At 36.5% G+C, this 22,557-nt stretch overlaps 2 protein-coding genes and 1 long non-coding RNA gene across 5 annotated transcripts; 1 reads left to right on the top strand and 2 right to left on the bottom strand.

Moving 5' to 3' along the window:
- Positions 1-1,983: 1,983 nt before the first annotated feature.
- Positions 1,984-8,581, bottom strand: LOC126633572 (rop guanine nucleotide exchange factor 1-like). Of its 2 annotated transcripts, none has more exons than XM_050304225.1 (5): positions 8,064-8,581; positions 4,151-4,267; positions 3,462-3,991; positions 2,758-3,111; positions 1,984-2,468 (listed from the first exon to the last, which is right to left on the bottom strand). In XM_050304225.1, exons 1-5 carry the CDS (start codon positions 8,368-8,370, stop codon positions 2,112-2,114), a joined length of 1,665 nt encoding a protein of 554 aa, XP_050160182.1. In that variant the 5' UTR covers positions 8,371-8,581; the 3' UTR covers positions 1,984-2,111. The 2 variants fall into 2 exon arrangements, with proteins under 2 accessions (XP_050160182.1, XP_050160183.1); XM_050304226.1 differs by lacking the exon at positions 8,064-8,581 and adding an exon at positions 5,356-5,795.
- Positions 8,582-9,969: 1,388 nt separating this feature from the next.
- LOC126631745 (uncharacterized) lies at positions 9,970-10,820 on the bottom strand. The gene is made up of 3 exons (XR_007626447.1): positions 10,733-10,820; positions 10,486-10,638; positions 9,970-10,047 (listed from the first exon to the last, which is right to left on the bottom strand). It is a non-coding gene; the product is annotated as an uncharacterized LOC126631745 (long non-coding RNA).
- A 792-nt stretch (positions 10,821-11,612) lies between these two features.
- LOC126632434 (uncharacterized) lies at positions 11,613-16,705 on the top strand. 2 transcript variants are annotated; one of them, XM_050302847.1, is made up of 12 exons: positions 11,613-11,808; positions 11,919-12,138; positions 12,261-12,461; positions 12,568-12,638; positions 13,029-13,191; positions 13,435-14,028; positions 14,229-14,609; positions 14,696-14,771; positions 15,880-15,943; positions 16,035-16,170; positions 16,282-16,395; positions 16,489-16,705. In XM_050302847.1, exons 1-12 carry the CDS (start codon positions 11,699-11,701, stop codon positions 16,552-16,554), a joined length of 2,196 nt encoding a protein of 731 aa, XP_050158804.1. In that variant the 5' UTR covers positions 11,613-11,698; the 3' UTR covers positions 16,555-16,705. The 2 variants fall into 2 exon arrangements, with proteins under 2 accessions (XP_050158804.1, XP_050158805.1); XM_050302848.1 differs by lacking the exon at positions 11,613-11,808 and having other exon boundaries at positions 11,991-12,138; positions 12,240-12,461.
- The last annotated feature ends 5,852 nt before the right edge of the window (positions 16,706-22,557 follow it).

Below are 22,557 nucleotides of genomic sequence, written 5' to 3'. Positions count from 1 at the left end.
AGATATGGAGATGATCTCTTTCTCTCGTACAACATCTCTCTCTAGCTGATGTTCATAGAGAGTTGCATCATATATTGATACAGTGTTACACACATGAAATATTAATAATATGGCTTAATTTTTAAGGGCAAAGCATACAAAACTTTATACATTGTGTACTATATCCGTCGGGCGTGAGAAATCCACCGATTCTTTTTATGTCAAGACTCCAGATAAATAAACAGATTGGAGTAAACTTTTCCGGCCTTTTAGTTTAATGCCTCCTACTATCAGCCTTGAAAAAAGTTCATGCGCTTTGTTTCTTTCCTGTACTCTTTCTCTCTGTGTGCAACTTAACGTGTAAACTTTTATCCATGCTTCTATTCTTTTGTTCCCTTTATGAAAAAGTGCATTTATATTAGGATCGATGGTGGCACTGGAATTATGGGCTGGTGCCTGGTGGGGACGAATTTTTCGATTTGCAATAGCAACATATATAGCAAAAGGCAATTGCTCAACAGACATTTGTTCATGATTTCAGCCGCAGAAAACAGTAGTTAATATTTAGTTTATGAAAGGTCAAATGATGTAGTAAATGCAGCACTGTTTTGAAATGTGGTTGACTAGTCGTTCAATTTTAAAAAGCAAAAGAAATGAAATGAGCTCGATGCATGTGGAACTGGAATAATCCACCTTCTCTCATGATTGTGTGTGAGGCTGCGAGCTATGGATGTTTCTTTTTTTTTTCTTTTCTAGTGGATCCGCTCTTTCTCTCTTCTTTCATATTGTCTCGCATCTCCTCGCGTATTAGCCATTAGGCATGTCACCTTAGGGCCCTCCTGTTAATTAATTAAATTTTGAAAAGCTTGCAAAAGAGAGACGACGAGAGACTGATTTGTTTGCTTTTGTTTTTATACATATCAAGGACAAGGAATCAGGATCACTCATATTATAGAGTAAACTATTTTAACAGACGAAAAGGGTGTTTGTGGGGTGCTGGTTTGGTTGTCGGTTTACTGGTTAGGGTTAGGGAAGATGTGGTGTGGAAGAAATATCTGTGTTTTAGTTTTCAACCCAAGAATGATGAGGGCTATGACGATGCTTATGTTGATGCTGATGTTGGCGAATCTCTTTCCAGCTTTACTGCATGCCATGTGAACTCTTCTCCCCCGCCCCCCCCCCCAATATCTTTAAGAGCAGTTTTCACCCTTTGAAGGAGGGCAAGGCAGCTAACTTGTTCTTACTATTTACTTTGAATAATATTTATTTTTGTGTGATTTTATTCGTTGAGTAAGAGCAAGAACGATAGCAATACTATTCACAAATATATTTAAGTGTAAACTTTGTAGAATAATAAAGAAATTCTATTTTTTACCTTTTTAATAATTTTTCATCTTTGTATTAATCCTGACCGTTGATAACACTACCCAATTATAAAAGTGACAAATGCTTTTATTGTAGGGAATTTTAACGAAAAGCTCTAATTACTGTTCACTTTAACAAAAAACCACAATTTTTCATTAAAAATTCAATCATCGTACTATTCACTTTACCCTTTATTTTGTTTTTATCGTTAACACTCAAATTTTTCAAGCATTTTTTATTAGTTTTCTTTTTATTTTATTGATCCATGTAAGCGGAGAGTTTTATTTGAGTACTGACTGGTGAGTACCCAGTCTTGTTCTTCTTCCGTTAGCTGAAGTACATGAAAAACGTAAATGGACTTGTTTGGGCTTTCATGTTACATGATTTGGACCTGCCTAAACACATAATTGCGCCCAAAAAAAACAAAAAGGTTCCTTGGCAGCCTCTTTGGCGGTGGATTCTTCCTTTGGAGACATTCACTCGCTTTGGCAACATATAATTAATATATTTTATTTGGGTCTGAATTAACTAAGTTTTGTTTGTCCATGCATTTGAAGAAACAAATTTTGCAGCAGATTTTATGGTATCACTTGGACATGGCATTTCTCAGTCATCGTGATTGCATTAGTTCGTTAAACATGGTTAAACACATTGGATTCTCTGGCTATATTATTGGATCATAGAGTTAAAAAACACAGCATATCAAATACTAACCTTAATTAGCTACATAGGACAGGGAAGCTGGTCAGCGTATTATCTCAACATCATCAGAAGATTAATTTTTCTAATTTGTCTTCCAGCGCGTCGCTGAAATTACTCTTCGTTGTTTGTTTATTATGTGTCCTTCCACCGGGGCTTCTACCTATCTGATTCACAGCAGGATCCAATGCTGGCAATGTAATTGAAGAGGTACGGTGAATTGAGAAGGGACTGGGTGATATCCGCTTCTGTTTTGGCAATGTGCCACCAATCCTTCCCTGGTCATACAGGGACATAGACTCTGCAGCTGCCCGCTGTTTGGTGGCATCATCTACGTATAGTAGATCATCTATCCTCGCCATTATGTTGAAGGCTATGCTTTCCATCACCCTAGAGTAGCTCTCAAGGATTGACTGCCCCACATCCTGCAGTGCAGCACACGGGAAATTAAGTTTTCTCGATTAGAATGAAGGGAACTAGAATACATTCACAGCATAATTTTCGGACTAAAGAACAACAATACAAGACAATAACATGCGTTTTCAAACTCAGACTCCTCATGCATATAACATTGAATTGGTAACCTTCCAGTTTCAATAATTTTTATCATACTTTGGGACAGAAGAAAATGTTAGAAACAGCAAGCAAGGGGCTTGACCAACTATTCTTTCCTTATATTCGAGCAAAGATGATAAAGTTTTTTTGGGTGCGTACCCTGTTGTGCTGAATCTTGTTCATGTCCAGAGCAGTCTGTGGGAGGCCAGGGAACCGTCTCTTCAGATTCTGTAAGAGGGTATCCGTCCTATATCCGAGAAGCTTACTCTTTTCTATGTCACTGACAAAGCCTTTGACCTTTCCACCCCAGGATGACTTTGCAGAATTTACACGAGTTAGATGGGGTTTCACATGCTTCTGCTTCCAAATGTGTGCGGCAGCCTCAATCCTGTTTGCTATTTCTAGAGTGGTGTATTCTGATGAGAGGTCCAAGTTATCAAGAAGACATTCTGGGGAAAACCGATCAGCAGCTATAAAACGGTAAATGATTTCGCCTAAACAAGCTTTCCCACTCTGAGATCAGTAAAATGATGTCAACATACAAAATGGTAATAAATCAGATAAATGAACATCAAGCATAACTTAGCCATATCATGCCTAGCCCCCTAACTGGATAGCTAACACGAATACATATGAATATGAATTTAAAAAACGACAGCACTCAACATGAATAACATCTTGACAATCTGGAAAAGTACAACGATGGTCGAAAATCAGACTAACTGAGCCTCAAAACAACTATAGTCCATATGGTTTTGAAAAAAGCAACAAGAAAATAATGCGTTGATCTCTGCATACATCTAATTCCCATACACGATTTATCATGCATAGGAATAGATATGAAAGTACAGATTTCTCCTTACCTTGGGTAAACTCTCCAAGTAAGCATCTGGGGTTTCCATTTCAGCTAGCACACTACTATTGATGGCCATTGCAGCCTTAAGGATCTGATTTGTGCATTCCCGACACTGTTGCAAAGTCTTTCTCACATTTTCCGACAGACCATTTGAGGGGACCTTAGGGAATGGAAGCCACCACTTCTCTTCTTGCCTAGTAGATGGTCTGCCGGAAGAGAAAGACAAGGCACCATCATCAGAATCAGGAACAATTATTCCTCGGTCAACATAGTAAAACTCAGAATCGTGGAATCCGTCAAGAATGCTAAGCAGCATTGCATCCAGTTTCTTGAGTGCCGGGAGGTTTACATACAGATCAGAGCGTGGCCGAGTGACCATAACCTCAAAGGTCCCACCACCAGGGAAATCTTGTACTGATGGTATGAGCTCAACAATAGAATCACTTACAGACAAAAGCCAATCCATCTCTCGGCACCACATTGCCTTCTTCTGGGGAGCCAGAGGCTCCAACTTCCACAACTCCCCAAATACGGTGGCTGCCAATAAAACCGAATGAAAAAGACATAAAACTAATTGGACAACTGAAGGGAACGTATAGCAATGTGTCTTTTAATACTAAAAACCGTAAGAAGGGTTTTGGGGGAAGTTGTAAGGAAGCAAGGATTCAAACCAAGATGACCAGAGTTTGTACAAACCAGAAAGATTTGTGATTGCATTGGAAATAGCAAGCGCAGTACAGACTCCCTTGCCTCCGCCGGACATATCTTCTCCAAGCAGAAGCTTTGCAAACCGCTCCTTCATCAATTCAACTTCTGCAGATAGCACAATTATAAATGGTAGTATACAAACGTCTAATTTGCAGTTGCACTCCAGCAAAGCTTCATTCTTTTTTTTTTCTTCGCCCAGAGCGAAAAACAGAGACCGACATACAAGTTCTAAGCCTTAAAATGCTATACCAATTACTTGCGTGGATTTAAATAGCTCAATTTTACACTGCAATTGCAACTGTTTTCCCCCATTTCCTTGCATTACATATCTATCTAACACTTCAAATCCTACACTAATTACTTGCTGAATTTAGAAAGCTCAATTCTTTGTACTATCCACATGAACTAATAACGACCGGAAAATTTCCAAATTTTTGCACTACAAACATTCCTGTGGAGCCAAAAATAATCACAAGGCGACACGTGGATTATTGGGTAAAAAAGGACAAAAATACCCTTGAGGCATACTGGGATTCGCGTGCAGCGGGCAAGTATCCCTAAAACAAGTCAAAAGTATCCAAAATAGGTAACAATTTAAAGCTTATTTCATCAAATCATTTCTATAAGGTAATTCCTAAAACCTAATTTATTCTATATATTTTGTATTCCATTATTTAGCTAACTGATATTTTCCTTTCATATTCCCTAAAAATTGATTAATTACCTAATCAATCCTTAATTATCAATTAAAACACCCATTCACACCTAAAACTACTAAGAGGCCGGCCACCTCCCTTTTTCTAACATTTTTCACTTTTCTCCATTTTATTACCCTATTTATACAAATAATCAATTTTGTAACTCCTAATTAAACCTAAATTAAACCCAAAAACCCCTAGCCACCTCCTATCCCTATAAATATACTCTCATTCTCACCAAAAAAGCCAATTCCAATATTTTGACAAAAATCTCAAAATTCCCTAAACAATCTTTCTCTCTAAATTCTAACTTTGGCATCGGAGGTTCTTCGGCCAAAGCTCCCCCATTCATTGTAGACACGTGAGGCTCTTGGCCTTGACCTAAGGTGTTAATTGTTTTGTAGGTGCAATTTTATGCAAGAAGAAGAAGGCGGAAATTTGCATCCACAATTCCAAAGTAAAATAGCAAACATTTCTAAAGTAAAACACACTAACCGGACAACTTGGTCTGGGGTTTCTCCGTCATAGACGGCGGAAGGACGACACGTCGTCTACCTACCGCCGGCAAAACAAACTGCATGGGCGGCTGCTGAGAATTACAAATGTCAGCGAAGTCGGGTCCAGATGGAGGCAAAGAAGTGAGAGAAGCGGAAGCAGCAGGAGCTTGGCAACCGTACTGCCGAGAGGAAAAGCCACTGGAGCTTTCGGACTCACTGACGTCGGCACTCAAGCTGTAATTGTCGGAGCGCTCGCTCAACTGCTCCAACTCATCATCCTCGGACGAGACGCCGATGCTCCCCCATCGATCAAAGAAACTCAAACCCCCCAACAAACAAAATCACACTGTCTCTTACTCTCTCTCTTTGCCGAGGTCAGGAAAGTGGAAAGATCAAAAGATTAGCGCTAAATTTATACGTCTACCGTTATAGCTTTCTGTAAGTGATGTTTGCGGTCCCACCTAGGAGACAGAGCTGGGTTGCTTTCTATTTATTTTATTTATTGTTTGTTGCTTTTTTTTAATTTTTTTTTATATATTTGGATCTTACATATACATAATATCTTTTGTTTTTCTATTTTTTTGTGGTAAATTATTTAGAGATGTGTAGGTTGGCAGTTGGTTTAGGTCAGGGTCGTAAATTGTATTTGTTTTGGGGTACGGATTGAATTATTTTAGGTGATTTGCAGGTTGCTAATAATGGTTTATTTTGGTTGTGTCTGTCCGAATCACTAATAAATAAAATAAAATAGCGAATTTTGGGAGATATTTTAATGTGTCATAAATACGGTTTAGTACACTAAGTGTTGTAGTATAAGTGGTTGAATACTTTGAAATAAAATATTCAATTACTTATATTATGATACTTGGTGTACTGAACCTTGTTCCCGGCACATTGAATTGTTTTTCCGAAATTATGAGTTGAATGTGGACATGCTTCATCTATTGTTTAAGGAAAACTTACTTTTCACTATTGTGATTGAAGTTAATTAATAATCTACGAATAATTTGGTACTTGTGCAACCTGCAATTTTATAAGGAAACTTTAACGAAAAGCTCTGGTATTATTTATTTTAACAAAAAATCATATTTTTACACTAAAGAGCCAATCTTGGTACTATTCACTTTACCCTTCATTTTGTCCTTATCGTTAAAACTCAAAGTTTTCAAACTCTTTTCATCAGTTTTTCTATTTTATAACTTAACAAAGATTTCCTTGGAAATAGATCCTCTCCGGATCCACCACATCATAACTGTTCATCGTACATCGTGCAGTCAGTTTTCGTCAAATATTATTTGTGTTTAATTTTAAATAAAAAAAAGTTAAATAAATTTTGACCGCACAATACACAATGAATGGCTAAAATATAGAGATTTATATAATCCTCACAAAATGAATCCGAAAGGAATCAAATTCCGATTTCCTTGGTTCATCAACATTTGTTAGTTAAGATTTTCTTTATGGAATCCTTGTGTGAAAATATGATTCCATGGGCCATCTTATCCCTAACAAGTGCTAGGCCCCCGATTTCTTTCTTAGGTAGAAATCCGACTAACTAATACTAAGGCAAAGATTCTGGGCCTCAAGCCACCCAAAACCCGGCCCAATTATTTAATTTCGGCTCAATTATGGCATTCCTCTCTATCTATAAGGAGGAGGTCCCAATATTGTTGTATAAAAAAATGATTATGAATCGAGGATTGACTACAACATTTAAATATATTTAATATTAATTATCATTAAATGGTTAATTATATTTTATATGAATATTGTATTTAACACAATCATTATTTGAACGTTGAAATGATAATTGTATTAAATACATATAAGTATTGTAGTAAAAACCAATCATAATAACTGAATATCACTTTGGATGATATTTTTTTGGGGTATTTTGATATGGGTCCAATTAGACTAAAAATTAGATCTATTTCAAAAGTCATTAAAAATTGAATTTATTTCAAAAGATAGGCTATAAAATTAGATCTCTTTCAAATTTTGCCTTTTTTTTTTCAAAAGGGATTGTAGTCAAAATTATGGCGACATAAACCAACACATAATGAAGACACTTCAGCACAAACATTGAAAGATCGCTCTCCAACGCAAGCGTTGGGTGCAAACAATGTCGTCATAGGCTCGACATTCCACTTGCCTTTGTCTGCAAACAATGTTTTAGCACCTTCCCCTTCATATGCACGTCGTCGTCTATAAGAACACCACTGCCTTCTGCCAATCTCAGACTCCCTTGCCTCCGCCGGACATATCTTCTCCGAGCAGAAGCTTTGCAAACCGCTCCTTCATCAATTCAGCTTCTGCGGATAGCACAATTAAAAATGGTAGTATACAAACGTCTAATTTGCAGTTGCACTCCAGCAAAGCTTCATTCTTTTTTATTTCTCTTCGCCCAGAGCGAAAAATAGAGATCGACATACAAGTTCTAAGCCTTAAAATGCTATACCAATTACTTGCGTGGATTTAAATAGCTCGATTTACACTGCAATTGCAACTGTTTCCCCCCATTTCCTTGCATTACATATAGTTCTATCTGAAACTTCAAATCCTACGCTAATTACTTGCCTGAATTTAGAAAGCTCAATTCTTTGTACTATCCACATGAACTAATAATGACCGGAAATTTTCCAAATTTTTGCACTACAAACATTCCAAAGTAAAATAGCAAACATTTCTAAAGTAAAACACACTAACCGGACAACTTGGTCCGGGGTTTCTCCGTCATAGACGGCGGAAGGACGACATGTCGTCCACCTACCGCCGGCAAAACAAACTGCATGGGCGGCCGCTGAGAATAAAAAATGTCAGCGAAGTCGGGTCCAGATGGAGGCGAAGAAGTGAGAGAAGCGGAAGCAGCAGGAGCTTGGCGACCGTACTGCCGACAGGAAAAGCCACTGGAGCTTTCGGACTCGCTGACGTCGGCACTCAAGCTGTAACTGTCGAAGCGCTCGCTCAACTGCTCCAACTCATCATCCTCGGTCGAGACGCCGATGCTCCCCATCGATCAAGGAAATTCAAACCCCCCAACAAACAAAATCACACTGTCTCTATCAAAAGATTAGCGATAATTTATACGTCAACCTTTACAGCTTTCTATAAGTGATGTTTGCGGTCCCACCTAGGAGACAGAGCTGGGTTGCTTTCTATTTATTTTTTTATGGTTTGTTTCTTTTTATTTATATATTTGGATCTGACATATACATAATATCCTTTGTTTTTTATTTTTTTGTGGTAAATTAGTTAGTGATGTATAAGTTGGCAGTTGGTTTAGGTGAGGGTCGTAAATTGCATTTGTTTTGGGGTACGGATTGAATTATCTTAGGTGATTTGCAGATTGCTAATAATGGTTTAATTTGGTTGTGTTTCTCGAATCACTAATAAATAAAATAAAATAGTGAATTTTGGAGAGATATTTTAATGTGTTATAAATATTGTTTGGTACACAAAGTGGTATAGTACATGACACGTTGCGACCGAGATCGAGGCATGCTGGCCGTCACGTGAAGATGACGTAGCTGTGTGCACAGTGCGGAAACAATAAAGATAAGAGTTATACAAATAAATAAACATCGAAAGCTACTAAGGTGCACTAATAAACAGGAAGTGTTAGGAGTGAGATACAAAAGTAAATACTCCTAATGAGAGCATAGAAACTCTAGGTGTAGTCCAGTAGGACAAGTACTAATTATACAGTACCAGAAGATGTCGTACAAATATTTTATTATGTCAGAACCGCCGAAATCCTCGATGCCACCAACAGCAAGTTCACCTAAAACCTAGAAGGGTGCAAAACAGAAAACGTGAGTGGGCAAAAACAATTGTTTTACAAAACCATTTTATTTCTCAAAAGTTATAACCCCTCACTGTAAAACATGTATAATTTTCCGAGAAATAGAATATAAACATATTCATAAATATATTCAATTCATGCTTCACGTATTCATAATCGTAAGTATGTCATGCCAAAATATAACAGAATAAGTAATTCAGGTGAGAATACATTCATGGAAAATAACATATTAGCCGGAACCCCTGTAGAAGTCTGTACGGCTGAATTCATAGCTCATTAGTCAATCTAGCCAGAGTCACTATAATGACCTATACGGCACTACACTGCACATAAGTCGGAACCACTAAAAATGGGTATGTATGACAAGACTGAGTGTAATATAATTATGCTCAATACTACTCTCTCATGATAGCTGGGCGATAAATCGCTAATCACCTACGAGTCGGAACCATTTATGATGGCCTGTACAACAAGACTGTGCACCTAAATTGGATCCAATATGAGCATATGGTGCGGGAGGTGACATTAATAACAGGCATGTACTCTATCTCTAGCTAAATCACAATTACCCTAGGTGCAGGTTTATGAGCTCAATGTTTCTCAATTAATCACAACCGTTATTCATATTCACAATTCATAAACTCACCTGGGTTTACCTGAGCGTCCACAACACCACAATTATATATTATGCATCATGTATCAACTCATATACATAATATAAATTTATATGCATGGCATTTCAAGGCATACTTTCATTTAAACGCATTTTCTGGGAAAATATCAAGTATATAAGTATGAAAACCAAAAGCTCACTCACTGGTATGTCGAAGGGTCGTAGCCCCCAAGTCGCCCTTGATTGCGCTCGTCCTCGGGATAAGCCTCCCCTATCTGCAAAATAACTATAAAAACATTAATTTAAAGCACATAACCAATACTAGCTAATAACTTCTCATACATTGCTCAAATGAGATGTTTGAATATACCAACGTGATCTACACAACCTCACGAACATCCCTATATTTTTAGAAAAAATTTCCGACCACCCACGTGCCAAGCACATTGACGGTAACCTTAACGGCGTTAGGGAATATTCCATAAAAAAACAAACATATTCCGTCAATTATTAACGGCGTCATTTAACGCCGTTAGCATATTCTGTCAAAACTGATGGAATATACCCTCATCTTCTTCGACGAGTCGCCGGACGCAGGTGACTTCGCCAGTTTCTGGGTTTAATTTGAAACCTTATATCTCTCATGTTTTAACACCAAACTTCATGAAACTTAAACCATTTTGAAGATCTCACTAAGACGAACAAAACCATACCTGTGTCGAGCCCTGAAACCACCGGAAACCCACCGGAAAAAGCCTCGATATTCCGATAATTCTTAAAACTCGTGATTCTCGATAGTCCGACGTCCAAAATCTTCCAACGAACCACTCATAGCCTCGTGAGGACCTCCTTAAGCTGTCTATAAGCTTGGAATCCCCAAAAACACGAGATTTTACGATTGCATGAATAGTACATAAATCGGAGTTTAAGAGAAACTAGGGTTTTCGAATGAGTTCTTACCTAAAAATTGTACCATTCAACTCGTATGAACCTCAGGAACACGATGGTGTCCTTTAAACCCTCGATTTGCAATTTTCCACTAGTGTTGTTGTTGATCTGTACGTGAGGGAAGGAGAAAGAGTGAGTCCGAGGGAGAGAGAGCACGGGAGAGAAAAGAAGGGAAGAGTTTTTGTGTGTGTGAGTGGTCCACGTGGGTCACCAACCAAAACCACAAAAAACTAAGTTCTAATTTGGTCCAAAAAATGAAGGAAAATGTAAGTTTGGACCACCACTAACATGCATATTACACACCACCACACTCACGTCCAAGGGTAAAATGGTCAACTCACGTAATCGATAATTTATTTCGGGACGTGTTGTGGTAGTACAAGTGGTTGAATACTTGAAAATAAAATATTCAACTAATTTCGGCTCAATTATTGCATTCCTCTCTATTTATAAGTAGGAGGTCCGAATATTGTTTTATAAAAAAAGATTATGAATTGAGAATTGACTACAACATTTACATATATTTAATGGTTAATTATATTTTATATGAATATTGTATGTAATACAATCATTATTTAAACGTTAAAATGATGATTGTATTAAATACATATAAGTATTATATAAGTAATGTATCCAAAATAAATCTTAATCACCGAATATCACTTTGGGAGATATTTTGTTTGAAAGGGTATCAGTCCAAATTATGGCGACATAAACCAACACATAATGAGGACACTTCAGCACAAACATTGAAAGATCGCGCTCCAACGCAAGCGTTGGGCGCAGACAATGTTGTCATACTCTCGACATGCCACTTACCTTTGTCCGCAAACAATGTTTTAGCACCTTCCCTTTCATATGCACGTCTTCGTCTATAAGAACACCACTACCTTCAGCCAATCTCAGTCTCAAATCAATCCCAGTTCGCTCTCTCTGTCCTCCTCCTCTGCTCTCCCAAAACCTAGAAACACGAACGCAATGGGTTCCCTCTGTGCCATAGACGTCCCCTTGCAGTACCCTACCGCTCGCCGAGACGAGTCCGTCGTCGACGACTATCACGGCGTCAAGGTCGCCGATCCTTACAGATGGTGATACAAGCAATTCCACTATGTTATGGTTGAAGATTTTAGTCGCCTTTTTGTTATTTTCCAAAGAAGTTGATATTGACTTTTTTTTTTAATTTTTTTTAATCGTTTAGGCTTGAAGATCCCGACTCCGAAGAGACGAAAGAGTTCGTACAGAAACAAGTAGAACTGACGCAGTCGGTTCTGAAGGAATGCGATACGAGAGGGAAGCTTGGCGAGAAGATCACCAAGCTTTTCGATCACCCGCGTTATGATGCACCTCGTAAGCGAGGGAATAAGTACTTCTACTTCCACAACACTGGGCTTCAACCCCAAAGTGTCCTATACGTGCAGGTATGCCCTTTGCCTCAGAATTTGATCCTCAAGTGCATATACATTCATTCATTCGATATAATCGTCTGTTTTTTTTCTCTTTCTTTGTATGTGCTTTTTAGGTGGTTTATTTGTGATTTTAGGATAGTTTGGATGGAAAAGCAGAGGTGTTGCTTGATCCCAATACGCTTAGCGAAGATGGGACTGTATCTTTGAACGCTTCTGCAGTAAGCGAGGACGCCAAGTACTTGGCCTATGCCCTTAGTACAAGTGGCAGTGATTGGGCAACGATTAAGGTGATGCGGGTTGAGGATAAGACGGTTGAACCTGAAACTATATCTTGGGTAAGTGCTGAGTTTATGCATGCTTCGATGTACTCAGAAACAAGTGTAATCAGTGAAACCATTTGTTATTCTGAGTTTACGATTTTTTATCAATGTTGGTTTCCAGGTCAAGTTTTCGGTTATTAGCTGGACACATGATCATAAAGGGTTTTTCTACAGCCGCTATCCAGCTCCTAAGTAAGTAGCAATAGGTGTATTTATTCTTTACTTTGAATTGTGACATGTGGATTTGATGCGGTTATATAATCAGAATGGTTGTTAGTTTGAAACTTCAGTTGTAACAAATTAATGACTAAATGTGAGGACAGAATTGGTGTACATTGTTGTTTTACTTCATTCGGGAAGATCTATAGATGGTTAAATGGCTACTGCAAGGCTCTGCTGTCCTTAAGTTTGGGCTGCGAGTGTAGGAATGCAGTTTGATGTTACAGAGAAAAGAATTGGAATTTTTAGAGATTACTATTAGGGCTGTGGATAGATATCTTAGATTTAATTTGATATTCGGCGACTGTAAAAGCTATGCAATATAGTGAAATTAAATTATTTGCCTGCTGATTTGTTCTGCAGAGAAGGAAAAGATGTTGATGCTGGGACAGAGACCAACGTGAATCTTTATCATGAGTTATACTATCATTTTGTGGGTACAGATCAATCAGAAGACATATTATGCTGGAAGGATTCTGAAAATCCTAAATCCTTGTTTGAAGCTGATGTTACAGAAGATGGGAAGGTAAGTAGATTTATTATCTTCCTGGCTTTTACGGCTCTCACTTTCTTATTGTCGAAGCAGTAGTATCATGTGGAACGGCTCAACCTGTATCGAACTTGCATTATCAATCACAAATACTGGCTTTTGTCCAAGGCATTGCCTGTGTTTTGTCTAACTGTTTAGATCAGATTTTTGTCTAGCCTAGAAAGAGCAGATTTCTTGTGATATTATTTAGAACTAACTTTTATTTTTTGTAATCTGCAGTATATTCTTTTGTATGTTGAGGAGGGTTGCGACCCGGTCAACAAATTTTATTACTGTGACATGTCTGCACTTCTTAATGGGCTTGAAGGTCTAAGGGGGAAAAATGATTTACTGCCAGTTATCAAGGTTATTGATAAATTTGATGCGCAATATCGTGTCATTGCAAATGATGACACTGTGTTTACTCTTCTGACAAATAAAGATGCTCCAAAATATAAGTTGGCCCGAGTTGATCTGAAGGAGCCAACTGTGTGGACTGACGTTCTTCCAGAATCTGAAAAGGATGTGCTTGAATCAGCATCTGCTGTAAATGGCACCCAAATGATTGTTAGTTACTTGAGTGACGTGAAGTATATTGTACAGATAAGGGATCTGAAATCAGGTAACTTGCTGCATCAATTACCGATTGACATTGGATCGGTTCATAGGTTTTCGGCAAGACGTGAAGACAGTAGAGTCTTTTTTGGGTTTACAAGTTTCCTTACTCCTGGTATAATATATCAGTGTAATCTAGACAGTGAAATCCCGGAGTTGAAGGTATTTCGCGAAATTACGGTTCCTGGGTTTGAACGCTCAGAGTTCCATGTTGATCAGGTATTAAAAGCTCGTTGCACTGACATTAATTTTAGTGTTGCTAACTTGACCCGACTCTTTTTAATCTATCTTCAGTTTGTTATAACATTTTTCTGTATTTCGTTCCTACTTCGTGATTAGAGCAGTTCTAATATATCTTCAGTTCTTTAGTGTTTGAGCCTTCGAATGATGTTTCCTTGATTAAATTTTCCGTTCTCCAGGTATTCATTCCCAGTAAAGATGGCACTAAGATACCAATGTTTTTAATGGCCAGAAAGAACATTCCTTTGAATGGATCACATCCGTGCTTGCTATACGGATATGGTGGATTTAACGTTAGTATTACGCCTTCATTCAGTGTTAGTCGCAGTGTACTTATAAGGCATTTAGGTGTCGTGTACTGCATAGCCAATATTCGTGGGGGTGGAGAGTACGGTGAGGAATGGCATAAAGCAGGCTCCCTTTCTAAAAAGCAAAATTGCTTCGATGACTTCATTTCTGCAGCTGAATACCTTGTATCTGCCGGTTATACCCAACCCAGCAAGTTGTGTATTGAAGGTGGAAGTAATGGCGGGCTGCTGGTTGGAGCTTGCATAAATAAGGTGTGACATCTTTAGTTTTGTTTACCATGTAGACTGTAGCGAGTGATTAGAGAAAATGAAAAAAAAAAAAATTCTCTTTGTTGCAGAGGTCCGATCTTTTTGGTTGTGCACTGGCTCATGTTGGTGTTATGGATATGCTACGGTTCCACAAGTTTACCATAGGTGAGTTTGCTTCCCTTTAATCCACGTTTACGTACCCGTAATCGGAATCAATTTACGGAATTGGATTCCGATTACGGGATTCACCTTTGTTTACTTAATCTTGGAGAATAAAAAACATGTGGCATCCACACCAATTGGGGAATCCCACTCCTGATTTTGAAGGAATTGGATTCCTTACACGAGGGAGGTATTTCAATTCCTGGACTAGAGGGGAATCGGAAATGGACTTCTTTTACCAATTATGCCCTCACTTGGTTGTCATTATTCCAATACTGCCCTTCATCTTACTGTGATCATCTCCCTCCCTCACCAGCGCTGCTGCTTCATCTACCTCACGACTAGATGCTACTATGCCAAGCCCAGATCCCATACCCACTACAACCACACTCTGTTTGCCCCTAAGAATAAAAGAATCTTGAAAATTAGAGCATTAAACACTTCTCCCTCTCCATCTCCCTTCTGTGTCACCATGCACCACCCTGAGAAAGAAATAGGCATGAGCAAACGAATTTCTTTGAATTTCTAGGTTATTTCTTTTGTGGGGTAGGAAGGACTTGACTCTCCAATTGCTTTATGGGTTATTTCTTTTGCGGCGTAGGAAGGTCTTGACGGCTCGGAAGGTATCTGGGTTCTCTTTTCTGCGGGTAGAAAGATGAATGTGGCTAGGTTTTTTTACTTTTAATTAGATTATAATTTAATTTATACACAATAAATCAATAATGCATATTTTAACTCTTTACTTTAATTAAATAAATAAAAATATCTAATTAAAATGTTTATAAACATAAATATAGAATAAAATAAAATAAAATAAACAAGGGCAATTTGGTAATCATATTGATATTTATTTTGATTCAACTGAATTAGTAAACAACTTATATGAACTCAATTCCATTCATATTCCGATTCCTAAACATTTAAGTAAACAACTTCAACAAGAATCTGATTCCGACTCCTCTTCATTCCAATTCCTCCTCAACTCAATTCATCTTCAATCCAATTCTTTCTATTTTGATTACGGTTACGTAAACGAGTCATCAAGTGTTTTCTTCTTCCTTTCTTTTACGGTAGTTTTGTCATATATGTTTGATTTAGGAGATTCTTTCAGGTCATGCCTGGACTTCGGATTTTGGCTGCTCTGACAAGGAGGAAGAGTTCCATTGGTTAATTGAGTAAGGCTTCTGGGACAAGCTCAGATTTCTTCGGTTTTCTTATGAGTATAAGCATCTCCTTATCTCTCCCTACCATACCCTATACTTTCAGGTACTCGCCTTTACACAATGTCAAGAGACCATGGGAACAACATGCAACCCAACCTCACCAATACCCATGTACAATGCTATTGACCGCGGATCATGACGACCGAGTTGTACCATTACACTCGTTGAAATTTTTGGCGGTTAGTCTCTTTGGTGATAGATAGAATTCATAAGTCATTATTCAAAGCAAATGTAAACCTTGTGGCCTTAATATGATATCTCATCGTCACTGCTGTTATCTTTGTTCTCAGACACTGCAATATGTTCTGAGCACAAGTTTGGAGAAGAGCCCACAGACAAATCCGATTATTGGTCGCATTGAGTGCAAGGCAGGGCATGGAGCTGGACGTCCAACCCAGAAAATGGTAAGCATCGGATGTAAGTTTTACGTTTTCATTGTTAGCTTTTTTATCGTATCATAATCATTGTATTTATATAACTGGCTTTTGTATGAACAGATTGATGAAGCAGCTGACCGGTACAGTTTCATGGCTAAGATGTTGGGTGCATCATGGATAGAGTAGATTATATCGATACATAAGATAAGAGATCAAAAGTGAGCCAGATATTTATTTGACAACGAAGATGATGTTATATTCTTCTGTAACCTTAATTTTTGGGGCTCCTGTTTTATCTTAGACTTTTTATAAATATTTGCTTTTGTTTTTCCTTTAATTTAGAAATCTTCTTCTAAGACCAACTCCAATCCATGGCCTAAAACCTATAATTTCCCTTCTATTCCCCCCGCCCCAATCCATTCCAACCCTAGTTCTAATTTAAAGTTAGAACCTAAAACTTGAAAAAAAGTCTGATTTTAGCCTAGAAAATGGTGTGCACCCCATCAGCGAGAGTGAAACTCGGCGCTTGAACGCCAGACGAAGGGTTGCGACACGCCAAAGGGATAGACCGGCATGGCCCCACCCATGTGGGCATGTCGGCCACTTGCGTCAGATTCCAACGGCTAGTTTTTCAACCAACAACTGAGATCAACTGGCCATTAGTTGATCCAAAGGCCTACATTCAATTTTTTTGTCGTTTTATATTTATAGAATCCAACGGTTGAGATCGAATATAATCAAATCTAACGGTTAAAAAAAGATCTAACGACCCAAATTTAACCAACGGCTAAAATAATTAGCCTAAATTCATTCTTTAATAATCTGGTATGTGTTTCGTATGTGTCATGTGTTTCACATGTTTGGTGTGTTATACATCTCTATCATGTATTTTGTATGTGCTTCATATGTGTTATGTGTGTCTTGTGTATTTCATGTATTTTGTGTTTATAGATCTCTATCATGATTTTCATATTTTTCCATAGTGTTTCATGAGTTTCTTGTATCGATTTAGTGATTTTCAATATTTATTGGAATTTAAATATTTTTAGGTTAAAATGTTCATAAAATTATTTTAGGATAGTCTACATAATTTTTTTTTATAAAAAAAAGAAGTTAATTTAAAAAAAAAAACATTAGCCTAAATTCATTCTTTAATAATTTGGGGCTAAAATTTTAAGCTAAAAGGGTTGGAGCTGAAAAGTTGTTTCTTGGTTAAAACTTAAATTTTCTGAGCTAAAAACTTTAGGTTTTAGGCTAAAGGTTGGAGATGATCTGATGAACTCTGGCGGGAGGTAATATGAATATATTTTTTAACTATTTTTTTAATTCTTGAATTTTTTTTTCTTTTGATGAACTATGCCGGGCTGCAAATTCTAAAGTTTCCCAGACAAAACGTGGTCCAGTAATATGAGTTTATGAGAAACCAATTTTTTATTCAAATTCAAGAATCATTCATTAAATAATAGTTAACGGTTTCAATTTGTTTTGCTTTTTGACTGAAAAATCTAAATTTTGTTTTTAATAGAATCAATTGAAAAAAGGTAAGGTAAATTTTTAGATATTGTGTGTTTTAAGAAATTATACAATCAATCGAAGGGGTGGATCCAACCCAAACAAAAAAAGAAAGATTTCTTTTAAATAAGGAATTAATAAAAAAGGGATTCAGATTCAAAATATAAGGCGAAAGGAATATTTTTTCATATATTTTGTATCATTTTGGCGGCATGGCCAGGTGGGGGACTGCAAATCCTTTTTTCTCAATTCAAATTCGGGTGTCGCCTGATCTACAAAAGAATAGAAATACCTTATTGGGCCTGACAATTGTTCCACTCTTTTAAGCTAAATAGCAGACTAGGCTTTCCTTATAACTTATATGGAAATTCTGTTTACACTAAAAAATTTGTCTCGAGACGCCATAACTTGTAATTTTTTTAAAGGCATTTGTATCTTAAAATGAAATGGCAAAAAAGGACAGTTAATATGTTAACAAGAACAAAACAATAAAAATATATAGACATTCCGAAGATTTTTTTAAAGAGAGAATTATATTTTGGAGATCCCCTATTAGTTTATATTATTTTCTATTTTTAATTTAAATTCAATATAAATAGTTTATGGACTTAATAAATGGTAGGATGATAGGATAATATTCAAACATTTTGCAATATTTTCCTAAAACTAAAAGTTTCAATTTTTTTACAAAAAATGTAACCTACATTTTCCTATCGATTTTGAGATTTTTTACAAGATTCGAGTTACTCTTGTCGCACCACATGTTTCCTAAAATTAATTTAAAAGATTTTCGATAGATAAAATTATATTTTGGGAACCTTTTATTAGTTTGTATTATATATTCTATTTTCAACAATAAAAATTAATAAAAAAAATAGTTTCAATCCATAATAGAGGTCTGGCAACATTTTCTTTAACTCCCATGTAAAATATTTACTAAAACTAAAACTTTCAATTTTTTCACAAAAATTCCGAGTCATAACCCATGTCATGCAATTGATTTACAAGAAACATTATTGTCATATCCCGGTCCGGGCCCCCCTGACCACATCCCGGGCTCGACTCCACCGTAGCATGATATTGTCCACTTTGGGCCCCGACCAAGCCCTTATGGTTTTGTTTCTGGAAATTCACACGAGAACTTCCCAATGGGTCACCCATCCTGGGATTGCTCTCGCGCGAACTCGCTTAACTTCGGAGTTCCTACGGAACCCGAAGCCAGTGAGCTCCTAAAAGGTCTTATGCTAAATAGAGATGAAAATATACATATAAGGCTTACATGATCCACTCCCCTTGGCGATGTGGGATGTTACAATCCACCCTCTTAGAGGCCCGATGTCCTCGTCGGCATACATCCGGTCAAGGATTGGTTTTGATACCAAATTGTCACATTCTGCCCCGGGCCCCCACCACATCTAAGGCTCGACTCCACCGTTGCATGATATTGTCTGCTTTGGGACCCGACCACGCCCTCACGGGTTTGTTTATGGGAATTCACACGATAACTTCCTAGTAGGTCACCCATCATGGGATTGCTCTCTCACAAACTCGCTTAACTTCTGAGTTCCTACGAAACCCGAAGCCTGTGAGCTCCCAAAAAGCCTTGTGCTAGGTAGAGATGAGAATATACATATAAGGCTTACATGATCCACTCCCCTGGATGATGTGGGATGTTACAATTATAAGCCAAAATGAGTCATTCTTGTCTCACCACATGTTTCCTAAATTTAATTTAGGACATTCAAAAAATTTCTGATAGATAATTGGAGACCCTCTATAAGTTTAAGATTATTTTTTCTATTTTCTAATTTAAAAATTAATAAAAATAATTTTAGGGCCTATTAATTATAGGAACACATTTAGAAGTCTTGCAACATTTTCCTTAACTCCCATACAATATATATATATATATATATATATATATATATATATATATATTTGTCAAAACCATACAAAATATTAGACAGTCGAAGATTTGCAACAGCTAAATTATATTTTGGCGACCCTCTATCAGTTTATATTGTTTTTCTTCTACTTTCTAACTTTAAAAATCAATAAAAAATAATTTTGAGGCATAATTAATGGTAGGAACACATTGAACATGTCTTAAACATTCTCCTAACTCTCACGCAAAATATTTCCTAAAATTAAAATTTTCAATTTTTCACAAAAACTGTGAGTTATAACTCACGTTTTCCTGTTGATTTTGAGAATTTTTACAAGATCCATTATAAGATAAAATTCGAGTCATTCTCCTCATACCACATGTTTCTTAAAATTAATCTAAAACATTCAGTAGATTTTCGACAGATAAAATCATAATTTATGAACCCTCTATTAGTTTATATTATTTTCTTATCTTTTTTTTTTTTGAACAAACGATATTATTTACACTAAGGGGAAGGGGTGAGATTATTTTCTTATCTTTCAACTTTGAAAATCAATAAAAAATAGTTTCGGGACATATTTAACGGTAGGATCACATCCAAAGGTCTCGCAACATTTTCCTTAACTCTTAGGCAAAATATTTTCTAAAACTAAATATTTTAATTATTTCACAAAAAACTATTAGTTATAACCCACATTTTCCAATCAATTTTGAGAATTTTTACAATAATCATTATAAGTCAAAATTTGAATCATTCTCACCACACCACATGTTTTCTAAAATTAATTTAGGATATTCCGCAAATTTTTTATAGATAAAATTGTATTTTAGGGACCAACTATTAGTTTATATTATTTTTTTATAATTTTAACCATTAAAAATCAATAAAAAAAATAGTTTTGAGACCTAATTAATTGTAGGATCACATCCAAAGGTCTTGCAACATTTTCCTTAACTCTCACGCAAATTATTTCGTAAAACTAAAAAATTCAATTTTTTTACAAAAAACTGTGAGTTATAACCTATGTTTTCCAATCAATTTTGGAAATTTTAACAAAAATCATTATAAACCAAAATTCAAGTAATTACGTTTATTTTTTACTAATAAAATTATAATTTAGGGACACTCAATTAGTTTATATTATTTTTTTATAGTTTTCAAATTTAAAAATAAATAAAAAATAGTTTCGGTACCTAATTAATTGCAGGATCACATCCATACGTTTTGCAACATTTTCTTGAACTCTCACGCAAAATATTTCTAAAAACAAAAAATTTGTGAGTTATAACCCACGTTTTCCAAACGATTTTGAGAATTTTAAGAAGAATAAAAAGTTGAGTCATTCTCATCGAAATTACATGTTTTCTCAAATTAAGTACAATATTCCATAGATTTTTACCACTAAAATTATATTTTAGGTACACTCTATTAGTTTAATTAGTTTTCTACTTTACAACCTCAAAAATCAATAAAAAATAGTTTCAGAACCTAATTAATTGTAGGATCGCACCCAAAGGTCTTGCAACATTTTCCTTGACTCTTATGCAAAATATTTCGTAAAACTAAAAATTTCAATTTTTTACAAAAAATTGTGATTTATAACCCACCTTTTCCAATTGATTTTGGAAAATTTAACAAGAACCATTATAAGCCAAAATTCGAGTCATTTCGTAGATTTTCGACTAATAAATTATAATTTAGGGACACTCAATTAGTTTATGTTATTTTTCTATTTTTCAACTTTAAAATTAAATAAAAATTTGTTTCAAGGACCTAACTAATTGTAGGATCACATCCATAGGACTTGCAACATTTGTTTGAACTCTCCCACAAAATATTTCTAAAACCTAAAAATTTCATTTTTTTCACAAAAGTTGTGAGTTATAACCCACGTTTTCCAATCGATTTTGGGAATTTGAACAAGAATCATTATTATCCGAAATTCAAGTTGTTTATACCATACTTAGGACCTCCGTATTTAAACCTCGTATAAATACTCGGGGGACTCAAATGTAATTATGTAATAAAGGAAGGGACAAATATGTAATAAGTGAGGAGTCCTTATTCTATAAAAGGACCCCTCACCCTCACAATTAGGGAGAGCCTCATTCTCACCCTTAGAGGCCAATCCTGAGGCCAATTCCTAAGCCCTCTCACCCCCTCTCAAAGTTCTCACTCTCAGAGCTCTCTCTCCCTCAGATAAATACATATTTAGTGTGGACGTAACCCGAACCTTGGGGTGAACCACGATACATCTTGTGTTATTTACATTTCTTGCAGATTTACGGTCGGATTTACGTTGTACCAAGACCTCCGGTTTTGTGCATCAACATTTGGCGCCATCCGTGGGAATCGATACGAAAAGTTGTGTCGGTACTCTTTCATTTTTTCACCTCCACCGTGAATCTGCAAAATCTGCAAGAAACCCAAAAACCTCACTGGGCTTTTCCAAAAAAAGATTCGTCTCAGTGGCGAGCACAACTCGAGACAAATGTCACCTCTTCCATTTCCACAACATGAAAATCTTCCTCTTGTCTGTCACCTATTCGCCAAATGTCTTTCTCTTTTCAAGACACCCTCTCGATTTCCTCAGCACGCCTTCTTTTTCCCTTTCTGGCCCCAATTTATTAATTTACACGACCTAGCAAGCTTAATTGCTTCAGCCAAGAAAACTTTTCTAACTCCCAAGTCCTAGGAAAAAATGGGTCTTGAAATATCAGAAGACCAATTCAGGCCAATAACTCCAGTGCGAGTTGCCACACACCCTGCCACCCAGCACCCAAGATCT

Source organism: Malus sylvestris, chromosome 8 (assembly GCF_916048215.2).
Source record: "Malus sylvestris chromosome 8, drMalSylv7.2, whole genome shotgun sequence".
Lineage (NCBI taxonomy): Eukaryota > Viridiplantae > Streptophyta > Magnoliopsida > Rosales > Rosaceae > Malus > Malus sylvestris.
The sequence above is the reverse complement of the archived record's forward strand: the minus strand, read 5'-3'. Positions and strand labels throughout refer to the sequence as shown.